At 42.5% G+C, this 13,625-nt stretch overlaps 1 protein-coding gene and 1 long non-coding RNA gene across 2 annotated transcripts; both read left to right on the top strand.

Moving 5' to 3' along the window:
* The first annotated feature begins 8,525 nt into the window (after window positions 1–8,525).
* LOC136443477 (uncharacterized) lies at window positions 8,526–10,990 on the top strand. The gene is made up of 3 exons (XR_010757156.1): window positions 8,526–8,671; window positions 10,519–10,697; window positions 10,863–10,990. It is a non-coding gene; the product is annotated as an uncharacterized lncRNA (long non-coding RNA).
* Window positions 10,991–12,004: 1,014 nt separating this feature from the next.
* LOC136442958 (C3 and PZP-like alpha-2-macroglobulin domain-containing protein 8) lies at window positions 12,005–13,611 on the top strand. Its single transcript, XM_066440001.1, has 3 exons — window positions 12,005–12,157; window positions 12,819–13,110; window positions 13,574–13,611. Exons 1-3 carry the CDS (start codon window positions 12,005–12,007, stop codon window positions 13,609–13,611), a joined length of 483 nt encoding a protein of 160 aa, XP_066296098.1.
* The last annotated feature ends 14 nt before the right edge of the window (window positions 13,612–13,625 follow it).

The raw sequence follows: 13,625 nt of genomic DNA, 5'->3' as shown, positions 1-13,625 counted from the left end.
TTGCCACTGACAGAAGATGCAGAACTGCCCCGTAACCACTTATAGCTGCCTTCTTTAGTGATTGGGCAGCATTTGCAGTTGCAAGTCCTACCCATGAATTGAGCAAGGAGGTCCACCATTCCCTGAGCACAAAAGATGTATAGGACCAGAGAAGGCGCACGGATGAGAAAACCATTCTAAGAACTTCAGGCACTTTGATCACAAACAGCCAGTACAGAAATTTGCAAAGATACACCACAATCATCATTATCATCTTGTATGCAAACACTGCTGTCTCATACAAGACCATACAAGTTAGCCAGTATATGTTGTACAATAGCTTTGCTGAAGGCACCACTACATTATTGTAGGTACAAACACTAGACACTCTTACAAAGTCTCTCAAGGCACTGGCTGTAGGAGAGTAGTACACAGTTATGGGGAGTGTGAAAAATAGAAACTCTAAGGCACTACACAACAGTTTTGCTGACACTACACTTGCATTTGCGATGTGCGAAGCTGTGATCTCTACACAATGCATTCCCTTTATAGCAATCATAGAGCACATATTCCAAATGGTACATGCAAGCTGTGAGTACCATACTGCAATGGCAGCCTCCCCTAATCCCACAAACATCATGTATAACCCATGTGCAACTAGCTTAGGCAAGGTGTTGAAGGTAAATGATAGTCCTTCCAAACTTTTCTGTCTCGCAAGTTGCATGGGTCTGGAGTACCACACAGACAATGACAGATCCTTGAAGAAGACTGGAAGAGTCACAAAGGTGAAGTACGACAAGACAGTCACGTCTTCACGCAGTTCAGTCATGAAGCGCGAATGCCAGATTCTGTGCGCTCCTTCCTCTCCGATATGGTATGCCTGCATGGTGAAATTGAAGGCGTGTGCGGGGAATGTATTGACAAGATAGTTCGCAGCACCCATGGCTCTTTGTCTAACCGTGGTCATTGCGGGGCAGTACCAGATCTGCGTGGCAAGTGTCGTCACCCTCTCCAAGGCCCCATAAACCAGCCTCTTCACCCTGCCTGATGAGTTGAACACGCTGTTATACAGGTACATGATAGCTACTGCGGCTCCGTTGTATAACTGTTGTACGCACATCATCAGTGGTCCACGAACAAACACTTTTGCGTCTTCAAGAAAAACTTTCCCAAACTTCTTCAGGTCTGCTGGCAGTATGCGGTAACTGTCACGGAAGAGTTGGTACGACCCGTGGAATGTCACCATCAGACTGACAATGGTGATAGTCTTTGTTGCTGTCACTACAGATGGTCGTGTTGCTGGGCGTGGCTCTTGCCCTGGTGACGAGGATGAGTCTGGATTCTCTGTTATCTCGTCCTCGACTTGATCCTCCCATGACAACTCTAAGTCTCTCTTCCTTCTCACCTCACTGGATGTACTCTCCTCTCTCCCCTGTTCTTCGCTCAGTTCTGTATTTCCCAACAACCTGTGGAAGTTCTCAATGGCCTTTTTCAACTGTTCCTTGTTTACTTTCATGTCTTTGCGGCAGAAAGGACAGCGAAAGGACCTCTCCCCACTTGACTCCAAGTAGTCCACGACACATCTAGCATGCGTGGCCTTCTTGCATCGTGTACACTCATAAGGACATGAAGTCTTAAGGTCCTCAAGACAGATACAACACTCACTCTCGTTGCCCTTTTGGAGTTCCTTGAAATAGTGGAGACAGACGAAAAGAAGCCATGCTAGGAAACAGAAGACGTAGGAGGTGTCCTTAAGAAAGAGAATCGTGCCAATACCGGACAGTAACAGGACATACGGCCGCCAGATGAGTCTCGGCAGGTGTCCCCTGTGGTGAAACAGGTATAAGGCCGCACCTGTCAACGTGAGAAGTAACTGCGTCTCTCCCAACATCTTGACGTTGTACACACAGAATTTTCAAGTCTCAGGTGCTTCTTCGCAGCTTCAGTGTCGGCTAAGCACCATAATCTTCCTTCCAAATGTCACATTTGGATACCGACGTGTCCCTAGATATGCTAATGACTCACATTCACAATGCAGGTTATTTTAGTGCACACGTCATGCACAAACTCGTCATCAATGTTTTGGTTTCCAGGTCACTGAACGAGTGAACTTTGACACAGGTCACGAGGTCGCTCGGATGAGTCCATTTCTACACGCGACAGGGGGGATACGGCTCCCATTTCATAAAGTATAGCGTGTTTTGGGTTGTGTAACATAGAGTCACTGTATGTAAAATTTCATTTCATTGACATGTAGAAATCAATTTAGAGATCTATCTAATGTCAGGTTTTAGTGGATTTTTGAGTGATTTTGTAAGTATTATATCAGTTTTATTACTGTACCAGAAAAACAGACAGACAGACAGAGAGACAGACGGATAAGGAGAATCAAACAGAAAGACATGCATACAATCAGTATAATTCCCCTACGGTTGGTGCAAGGAGGTTCAAAAATTTGTTTGGTGCAATATGCGGATATTCAACGTGGTTTTACTTAGGCCTGGATATGGATATGCACCGATGGAGAATTTTGCCTCTGTGTAAAGTGATTGATGTTAATCATTGAAGAGGTACCAGACTGATGCGACAAAAGAGTTTTCTTCTTCGATAGCAAACGAATTATGACAACAATATGGTACGTGAAAAAGTAGGGTGTGTCAAACAAGTCGATTATTTACTAGTACATGGTTTGGCAGAATCTAGGATTGTCCAAAATGTTGAAAGCTAAAAGCTCTTTTACACTACCAAACACGCTCTTTCTCAATAAGAACGAGTGATACTAAAGGCGTATCCTTCTTATAGGCCACTACAGCGATAGACCAACGACACAAAAGAGGAATACTGAAAACATTTTTGAGAGAGCACATAGAAAATCAGATTGTCATTGAAGAGGAAAGTTTGGCCTCTGAATAATTCAGTACTAAATTTGACGTTTTTGTCTTGTTTAAAAGCCACTGTTTGGGCAGTAGATATCAATTACCTGTTGATGTCACACTGTGTTGGACATTGAAGAATGGAGCAAATACCTGCATTATCACAAGGGGTTTAGTCATAAACTGAAAATGGTGCGCGGAAATTGAACATTTGAATAATTTACCATTCGATCAGGGATAGGGATTACTGGAATCCTTTCTTTTGAAATCCGGTTGAATAAATGGTTTTTAGAAAGCATTTACAAAATACGGTAATATCTCTGCTCATCACGCATAGTTGAAAGTATGTACCTTTCCACGAAGACGCGAAAATAACTGCGGAATAGACTAGTCCTTCGGAGTGTATCTTTCTCTGAGATAGTCCGAGTTACATGCCAGTATTAGGTCATGGCGTATGTATATACCTCCAGGCTTGAGTCACTCATGTAGCCGTGAATAGTGTGAAATGAGAGTAACAAGATGACTGAAATTTTCTCATCTTTAAACGATGCGATCATGGGAATCAGACTTGTCCCTAAACTACGCGTCAACATGTTTCTTCTTCTGCTGACAACAGTACTCATCCTGGGAACCGAAGCTCAGTTAACACCCCGTAAGTTTCTTGTTCGTTATAAACATTATGATTGATTGTGTTTTATAATAGCATCTTGTATACTGATGTTGTAAACAAAGAAATTGTTCTTGGTAGCATCAACATTTCTCGATACAGGGAGACGTGAATTTTGCAATATATACTTTGGGTGTATTTCAAGGTTTTCTAACTTCGGGTCATCACGAATACACAGAGGTACAAGCTACCATAGTATTTGCACTCTAGGAAAAGATTGATGATTACATGTAAGAAGAAAACCTGGAACAAGTAGAGAAATATTCAATGTACTTCTATCATGTCCTGACTCTGTATCTGTCTACCTAGGCCAACTCTTATATAATGCTATGCAAAAGAGAAGCCGTGTCATAATGTGAAACGTATATATCATTCCATTATCTTATGTATAGAGTAATGATGTTAGATTAGTACACTAGTATGAATAGATCCGGTAGTTTTTAATATTCCATGCTATTTGCCATACATTGTACCTGATGCCATTGTTGTGCAATAAACTTGACTTGACTTTAAAACTTGACTTGACTCTTTTACCATTTGAAACGCTTTATTGATAGATGTGCCGTTTTTTTGTCTTACAGCCTGTGACATTCGAGTAACGGACACCCAGTACGCTCTCTATTGGGACTTGCCCCCCTTCGTAGGATCCCGAGTCACTTTTGAGGTGCAGGCTGGCGAAGACGTCCGCTTGCTTCTATCTGCGGCCGACGACGGGTACAGATACAACAACGGCTCTTATATAGTCGTCATCGGCAATACGGGAAATACGAAGTCAGAAATACGACGAAACGAAAACAAAAACTACGTGACAAAGGTCGAAACTTCTACTAACGGTAGGTTTGTGAAAGAGTGATATTCTTTTAGTCATGTGTCTTGCTAAGAACAGCGTCGTTGTCATACATGTCCAATATTCTAAAATCTGAAAATGTGTTCTTTCTGTGTGTGTGTGTGTGTGTGTGTGTGTGTGTGTGTGTGTGTGTGTGTGTGTGTGTGTGTGTGGTGAGTCACTGTCCATAGCGGTAAACATGTACTAGATATAATAGGTTATGCCTTGTTGTAAAATGCTATATCTAAATCTACAGGCATCCTTTCCCAATACGAGCCTCGGGGCTTCTGGGTCTCGTGGGCGCTAGACGGCACGGTTGCTGTCGGGAGGTACGAAGACTCGGTCCCGTTCATGACATGGGTGGACCCCGAGCCACTCCCGATCCTGTACGCCGGGTACAAGACAGGCTGGCCCGGCACTGTGCGGTGGAAGTTCTGTCAGCCTGCCGGCCTTGGAGGTAAGGGCCCTGTCACACTTGTGCGTATATTCAAGTGCGTATGAGTTGCGCATCAACATTTCTTTGGTTTAAATAAAGTTTGAGGGGAAGAAGTTGTCTTTCACTTTGACCTACCGTTGTGCAGCCTGCTCATCGAGCCAAAGAAATTACTTCTTCGGCTGCAAACTTAACCTAAACCAAAATCATGTTAATACGCAACTTCTGCGGACGTCTATACCCACAAGGGTGACAGGGGCTTAATCGGGTTAATACATTTTAGCCTTAATTTTCCCCAATGAAACAGTATCAATATCAACTTAATGTTACGGTTGTATCTTATATTGTAATTGTTTTATAAGTTATAACCACGGATGTCGTATACGTATGTACAACCAGGTGTCGCGATCGAAGCGTTGCATAGAACTGTCCAGCTGGTTGTTACCAAAGGACAGCGATTTACATATCAGTCCTTCTCGAGGATAATTATAAGAAAAATGAACTAAAGCTACAATATACAAATTATAATGTAGGTTATAATATTGGCAGAGTAAACTAAAAAATGCAACATTGCAGTGCGAAGGTTTGCGTTTATGGACTGCTATTTCTATCCCACTGGATAAAACTTGATAATTATCGCTAAAATTATCTTCATTCGTACAAAATATCGTATTAAACTGTGTTATTTTTCGGCTCTGCTGTAGGGGAATGACTTGACTTGATTTGATGGTTAATTCTTGTCTTACAGTATGCGAGATTCGTATAACGAACTCCGCAGACCCCTCTCGATGGGATCTGCCCCCCGTCACGGAACCACGAGTCGTTTTCGAAGTGCAGACCAACAAAAAAGCACGCGTGGTGCTGTCTCCTGAAAACAGTTATGCCGACAATTTGTACCTGATTTCCATCGGCAAGTTGGGCAATACCAAGTCACTCATCAGAAGGAGGACCGACGGTAACCATAGAGATATGGTAACAGTGTCAACCGATGGTAGGTTTCTTTGCCAGTTTGGAATACCATACTCTATGTGTTTTTTTTTATTATTTTCTTTTATTTAACGATCTCGCTCAATGCAAGGCCGTAAGGGGCCACTTCTCAGCATTGAACTTATTGAACTAATGTAGCATAGGTGAGAGACAGCGGTGTATGTTTGGTTTGAAGGTTTGTAGGTTATATTCGGGGGGAAAGCAGAGAGCTGGGAGGGAGTTCCAAAGTTTTGCTGTTCGTGGGAAAAAGCTGTTACTGCAAAATGACTTTGAGGCTGGTAGTTGTACAGTATAGTGGTGTGTTCGTGCAACCTTCCTGATCAATTAGATTTCTTAATGAAGGTAATTTTTTTCGCACGGTCGCATCAGTTTTGGGATTCTCAAAGGATGTCAATCATATAATCAAATCAACATGGCCTAAAGCAAATTGTTTCACTAGTTGCGACCGGAACATATACTGTAGTATATAATTTTCCATCTTCCCATGATATGATCACATAATATATTTTACCCATTACGTTGGAAGCGTTACTTGCTAGTGACCATCGTACTTTTTATGGTACACGAGTATCGCGAATTCTCACATTGCAGCCAAGCTCAAAACTTGGTAGATCGTGCCTCCAAGAAATTTTAGGTGTTGAAAATGGGAAAACACTTTCAATTTGACTCAATTTAGCAGCCGCGTAAACTATGATAGTCTATTGTCATAAAATAACTTGGGTATCATTGATTTGTGTTATGACCTTTCTGAAACCACTCGGCGTTATATCTAATATGAATACATGTACAATATCTGCCTATTGTTAAACAGTGTACATGTTTCTCCGCAGGGATGTTTCGAGATTGTCGATAGGTACATTTATACCTTTCTATAGTTTCTGAAGTGAAACTATAGTGTGATGAAAATTGTTTGATAATATATAACATTGGTGACACATACAGGTATTCTTTCGGAACACGAGCTGAGAGGTTTCTGGATTTCGTGGTCTCCGGACGGTACCATTGCTGTGGGAAGGGACGGGGAGATCAGCCCGTTTATGTCGTGGGTGGACCCCGAGCCACTGCCGATTCTGCACGTGGGGTACTTTGGCATGCAGGGCCCCGCCCCCGGCCACATCATGCGGTGGAGATTCTGTCCGCCAGCGGGGGTCGGAGGTAAGACGGAACGATTGGTGATCATTTAAGCCCCTGTCACACTTGTGCGTATATAAAAGCCCGCATGAGTTGCATGAACAAAGAACAGCAAAGAAACTCAGAGAGCTACGGCAGCTCGCAGGAAAGAAGGCACAGTGGAAAGAAATGAAGAAAGACTGAATGCAGCCAGAGGTTGTTTCCTCAACCTCTGAGCCGCAGAACACAGTGAATCATCATCATCATGAGTTGCATATTAACATGTTTTTGGTTTAGGTTAAGTTTGTCATTTCTTAGGTTCGATCACTAGGCTGCACAACGGTGGGTCAAAGTAGAAAACAACTTTTCCCTCGCAAACCTTGCTAAAACCACAAAATGTTAATGCGCAACTCACGCGCCGTTGAATAGACGCACAAGTGTGACAGGGCCCTAAATTGGATTTGTGTAACCCTTGACTTCATAATTGGAATATCATTCAAAATGCAAAAGTATGACTGAAAAGACAACAAAACAAACAAAGCGTTTGATTTGATGTGATTTTATTCTATTACGGATTGCAACGGTCCAATACACGCGTGAAACAGGCAGTTTGTGTTGGTGTCGCGACCCGAACATAAAACATTAGTTTTATGAAATTCGTTGAGCGCTCTGTTAAATTTCAGGTCGCAGAAAGCGCGCGGCCAGAGCACCGTCCTAGTGGAATAGGGGTATTACTACCGTATCAGCCGTCAGGTTGCTAGTTTCTGTTTACCTTTGTTGGACCAGTTGAATACATGTATTCGATTCTATTTTCCTTTCATGTTTATAAGTCAGATCCATGGAATATGTTTTTTTTTGGTATGTTCTTTTGTTTTGACTTTATGTTGCTTTATTGAAAATTCTACTCCTGTTGATGTTGTGAAAATGTGTATCAATATCAATGCACGTCATCTTGGAGTCAAAAGCTTTAGATGCAATGCAAGCTCGTTTTTTTCTAAATCCACAAATGAGGAGGCTTTAAAGAAAAACGCGCTCCGATCGAGTGACATACATGTAAAATACAAGACGGCCCATAGTATTTAGCATGACATTCTAACTTCATTCATGATCAGGTAACAACCTGACCATTTTTACAACTAGAAGAGTTGTATGAAGCTTAGAATGAAAAGATCAGCAAGTATGTACATGTAACAAAACGATTTGTGTTTTGGGGTCCAGTCCTCCTGGCTAAGTCAGACGCGGGGACAAACGTCACAAGTACGGACGTCTGGACAGACGACTGCACCTCCTGCTCTGGGAACGAGACGACGATGACGACATACGAACTACTCTCCGCCCCAGACAACTTTAGAAGCAGCCTGTTTGACAGTTGGGAAGATGAAGGCTTTGACAAGGTAATTAAAAACTCATTTACCAAGGCTGTAGTAGAGAGGGCAAGTAAAAATGATTTTTCTTAATTTCGTTGGAACATAATTTAGCTTTGAACAATATCTATTTTCATTAGTAAGTCAATGGCAGCAGTCATTCCCTTACCTAGTACCTCATATGTTACTTTCTACGCTTGTCTTCTACGCTTCTTTTATACGCACACCACCGATCATGAACAGATTTCTGTAACATTTCTTTGTTTTCCAGGTACAGATTGTCCTGTACGAAGGAGTTCAGGCCGTAGCTGAGATGCAGTTTAACCCCCAGTGTACAAATAGCACCTCCTGGTTTCACCGGGAGGCCATGACGGACTCGACCTGGGGAAACTACCTCTGGGGGATGGCAACGAATCTGGCGGACACGAATAAGTGAGTAGTGTCAGTGTTACTATAGCCCGGTATGGTTAATTTTGCTATCCTTGGCACTGAACAGCCACATATGGGTGCGTTACGCTGTCCTTGGTACTGAACAGCCACATACGTGTGCGTTACGCTGTCCATGGTGCTGAACAGACACATATGGGTGCGACACGCTGTCCTTGGTGCTGAACAGCAACATATGGGTGCGTTACGCTGTCCTTAGTACTGAACAGCTACATTCAAGTGTGTTACGCTGTCCTTGGTGCTGAACAGCAACATGTGGGTGTGTTACATTGTCCTTGTTACTGAAGAGCAACATATGGGTGCGTTACATTGTCATTGGTGCTGAACAGCAACATATGAGTGCGTTACGCTGTCCTTGGTGCTGTACAGCTACATTCAAGTGCGTTACGCTGTCCTTGGTGCTGAACAGCAACAAATGGGTGCGTCACGCTGTACTTGGTGTTGAACAGCCACATATGGGTGCGTTACGCTGTCCATGGTTCTGAACAGTCACATATGGGTGCGTTACACTATCCTTAGTGCTGAACAGAAACAAATGGGCGCGTTACGCTGTCCTTGGTGCTTAGCAGTCACATATAGGTGCGGTACGCTGCCATTGGTGCTGAACAGTAACATATGTTCGCGTTACGCTGTCCTTGGTACTGAACAGCTGCAAATGGGCGCGTCACGCTGTCTTTGGTGCTGAACAGCAACATATGGGCGCGGTACGCTGTCCTTGGTTTGGAACAGCTACAAATGGGCGCTTCACGCTGTCCTTGGTGCTGAACAGTCACATATGGGTGCGTTACGCTGTCCTTGGTGCTGAACAGCCACATATGGGCGCGTCATGCTGTCCTTGGTGCTGAACAGCCACACATGGGTGCGACACGCTGGTACCGAGCAGCCACATATGGGTTCGTTACGCTGTCCTTGGTACAGAACAGCCGGTTGTAGCCAGGGGCTTGTATCATGCCGCATCAATTTACTTCTATCAAGCATAAAAATCTAGTACTGTTATGCCACACTAGTACCACTACATATGCTATTAAGTCACATCTTTACATTTGTCCCTGTTGCATCGTCTCGACGTTATCGACCACATCCCCCAAATAAAGGAAGGCTTTTAGATCTACGTTTTCCCTTTCGTACATGTACATTTCTGCAGCAAATGTACCGTTGTCTAAATCCTATACATTGACAAGTTAGATTTCCATAAAAGAGGAAGAGTACAAAGAATGTTGTTTGCGTTTAGAGACGGGCTATTCTTCCATTTACGAAGGTTTGGGAAGTTGCGTGACTTGTCCATTATTCTGTTATACCCTACTCCGTGTCACCAGTAATTGTTACTATTTACAAACTACCGCTAGTGCATACCGGCAAATCTCGCCCTAACTGGGCATGAAGTAGGGTGTAAATCATATCTATTGAATCATATCACGCTACCATCAGTTCAAAGGAAGGCCTTAACCAGACTCTTTTTATCTTTTGTTAGTGTTGCTTATTGTCTCTTAGTTCTGGCTATACCAGGTTACAACTCGAAGAAAAGTCATTCATGCATCTTTAGAAACTCTAGCTTTCGGTAACCTGGCAACTAATGCTTACGAATTGCCTAAGAACTTTTGTGGTTACACCAGCAGCAAAATTGACGAAAGATTGAGTAAATGTTTGCAAAAAGAGTATATTCGTAGTGATGATGCATCATAATGATGATCTATTACGAATTTAGCTTTCACTTGCACATGTCAAACAAAATAAATTCCTAATTCAACGCTAATGTCATAATTGATTCCGTGCCTTGGTCTATTTGATGTTTTTACAAAATGATAGTGCATCGTTGTCGTTGTCTCCCCTAGTGACCTTGCCTTGGTGGGTACCAGTTCTATCCCATCATGCCTCACGAGCTTCACGGGTTGGACGCTGGGTATAGGCGGGGTGGAGGGGACCCGGATGTGCCCATGGATGGATGCTGTAGGTCTCCAACCACAGTTTCTATACGCCAGGACAACTAGTCAGGCTGCCCACTTTAGCGAAGGTATGTGACGACAAATTCTCAATGAAAATGAGATAGTTTAGGTGACTGAAAAACTACGTAATACTAATAGTTATTCTAATTCTATCCTTGAAATTACATGGCCATTGTTAATTTTCATATGGAGGTGAATATGAAATCATTTCATTGCTTTCTTCCACTTTGCAGCATCCGAACTTCTACATCTTGGTTGCTATGTCGATCATTTCGAAAGGATTCTAAAGTATGGGAATATTGTTTCAAACCACCAAACTGTCGTCGGTTGCGGTTACTGGTGCAGGAAAAACGGCTACAGTCTTGCAGGTATTGTACTGTCTGACTTTATAAACATGTTTAACGGGCGGTATTTCGTGACAAAACCTTTTAGATTGTGTACACTTCTGATGTGTATACATGTACCATTGCCACAACCATTAAATTATTTTCCTTAGTCATCATCAGCTCACTTTGTCAAAGAAAAAAATTCATTTTGGGCTGCAACAGTGTACTGTGTCTAGAAATAGACAAACAAATCATTAGCTTCAACGTCCGCATTATGGTGTTAAGTCTTCAAATTTGATATTTGGAATCGTTCATCGCAAAATGACTACATATTTTACAATGCAGTCCCATGGGCTGTAACAAATATCTGATGGGCACTTTATTTTGTTAGGACTCTTTTCTCCATCCTCTAAACATGACAACTGTCCTCCTAAACTTGTGAATTCATTTAACGTGCAAAAATCTTTAAAGCGAATAAATGAACTAAAAAAGTTAGCCTACTAGTGGACGTTTTGTTTTGACAGGGGTCGAAAACGGTGTTCAGTGTTTATGTGGTACCTCCACCCACTTCGTGGACCTTAATTCTGAGACGACCTCTAGCGGCTGCACAGAACCATGCACCGGGAATTCTGAAGAGATATGCGGTGGTATGTGGGCGATAAACATTTACCAAGGTAACTGGTCACTGTTCAGCAATGATCAACTATTTCACAAAGTTTTAGCACTTTATGAATGGATGAAAGGATCACTATATTTATATATACTGATGCCTTTCTTTACGCTCAATACTCCATTACTCATTTTCAGGTACTTCGAGTTTCAAGATAATTTATCAAGATTTTTCTGCGCATTGAATATTGTGCTGACTAGAAATAACTATACTTGTAGCCCATGACAGGAGCTTCTTAAATATGTTGTTTTGGAAATTCTTATCAAGACAAGATGTGTACAAATTTTCATCATTGAAATAAGTAAGTCAGAAAAACAGTCAGTCAACAAACAACCATTCCAGATTCCAGCAGTTATATCCGTTCAATGGATATGAAGAAATGTTTTCTGTCACAACAGTGTCCACGCCGCCCACATACGAGTCTTTACCTGACTACAAATGGGACCTCTATGACATCATAGCTCGGGGACGGCTCAGGTTCAAGGTGAAGGCCACACAGGAGGCACACGTGGCTCTGTCATCGGAGAACAGGGTAAGGTCTATCATAGACTATTAGTCATTATAGGTCTGCGATAGCAAAACCTGTATGGGTTTGGTTGGATTGTCTAAGGGCGCCGCCATTTTGTCCTTGGGCGCCGCCATTTTGTATCCCATAATGTGAGTGGTGTATGATGGGAAGTGGTGACGTCATTACATGTTTGCGATAGCAAAACCTATATCTAGTTTTGATGTGTATTTTGTATGTAATTTTGATGTGTTAACTTTATCATGCTATGAGCATGTTGTGGTCTTGTCGGAAATATAGGGACGACAGCCACAACAACAATGAATGATTAGCCTGTTATATAGTGGGATGGTGGTTTTGTATGTTATTTTGATGTGTTGATTTTGACGTTATGAGCGTGTTGTTATGGTCTTGTTTCAATTGTCTTTTTTTCTTGATTTTGATTTTCAACGTACCAAAGGAATATATGAAAAGAACTATCTTTTCTGATGTGACGAAAATGTCGTGGCTCGGGTCGAATGCCAAGCACATGAGTCTCTTGTCTCCATATTTTCGATGTGTAAGTCCAGATAATTTTGTTCTTAAATCAAAGGTAAGTTTTATATGGCGTCTGTCCTATCTTCTTTCGTTTCATCCAATAGAAATATTCACCTCTGATTGATATTTTTTTGGTGCTAATTTTTTTCAGGAGACGGACGACATGTACCACGTCATCCTTGGTACCTGGAACAATTATGAGTCGGAGTTGAAATCACAAACTAGATCCAAAGCAATGAGAACCAGCTTTATTCTCTCCAACATGGAATTTCGCGAGTTTTGGATCAGTTGGGAGGGCGGTACCATCGAAGTTGGAATGGGGTCCAATACAGATGATCCCTTTCTAACATTGAGTGACGCCGACGGCCCGGACATACGTCATATTGGATACAGGACCCTAACCGGAAGTGGTGAATGGCAGTTTGATCTCCCTGCTGTACAAGGTACGGGTTGTGTGAGGTGGAAATGTATCTCACTCACTCACTCACTCACTCACTCACTCACTCACTCACTCACTCACTCACTCACTCACTCACTCACTCACTCACTACTCACTCACTCACACTTACTCACACTTACTCACCCACTCACTCACTCACTCGCTAACTCATTCTCTTAGTCAGCCGTTCACTCACTCACTCACCCTCTCCCACTCACTTATGCACTCACTCACTCACTCACACTTACTCACCCACCCACCCACTCACTCACTCACTCTCACTCACATTCACCCACCCACTCACTCACTCACTCTCACTCACATTCACCCACTCGCTCACTCGTTGAATAAACTAATGACTCCTTCACTAATTGAATCAGAAGTAGGTCATTGGAACACACGTCTCCTTTTTTTTACACAGAATCGTGTAAGAAGCTCCTATTCCAATGCATTAATCATCGCTACAGAACATGTCGCATTCACTAGCTGTAAGGAGTTATCGTGATGTAACATCTTTTC

The sequence above is a fragment of the Branchiostoma lanceolatum genome, chromosome 10, assembly GCF_035083965.1.
Source record: "Branchiostoma lanceolatum isolate klBraLanc5 chromosome 10, klBraLanc5.hap2, whole genome shotgun sequence".
In the NCBI taxonomy this organism is placed as follows: domain Eukaryota; kingdom Metazoa; phylum Chordata; class Leptocardii; order Amphioxiformes; family Branchiostomatidae; genus Branchiostoma; species Branchiostoma lanceolatum.
This window is presented reverse-complemented; position numbering and strand designations above follow the sequence as displayed.

Coding starts and splice junctions, on each gene's coding strand:
- LOC136442958 (XM_066440001.1), top strand. CDS start 12,005: ATGTTTTCTGTCACAACAGTGTCCACGCCGCCCACATACGAGTCTTTA. Junction 12,158..12,818: donor CTCTGTCATCGGAGAACAGG/GTAAGGTCTATC, acceptor AATTTTTTTCAG/GAGACGGACGACATGTACCA. Junction 13,111..13,573: donor TGATCTCCCTGCTGTACAAG/GTACGGGTTGTG, acceptor TCATCGCTACAG/AACATGTCGCATTCACTAGC.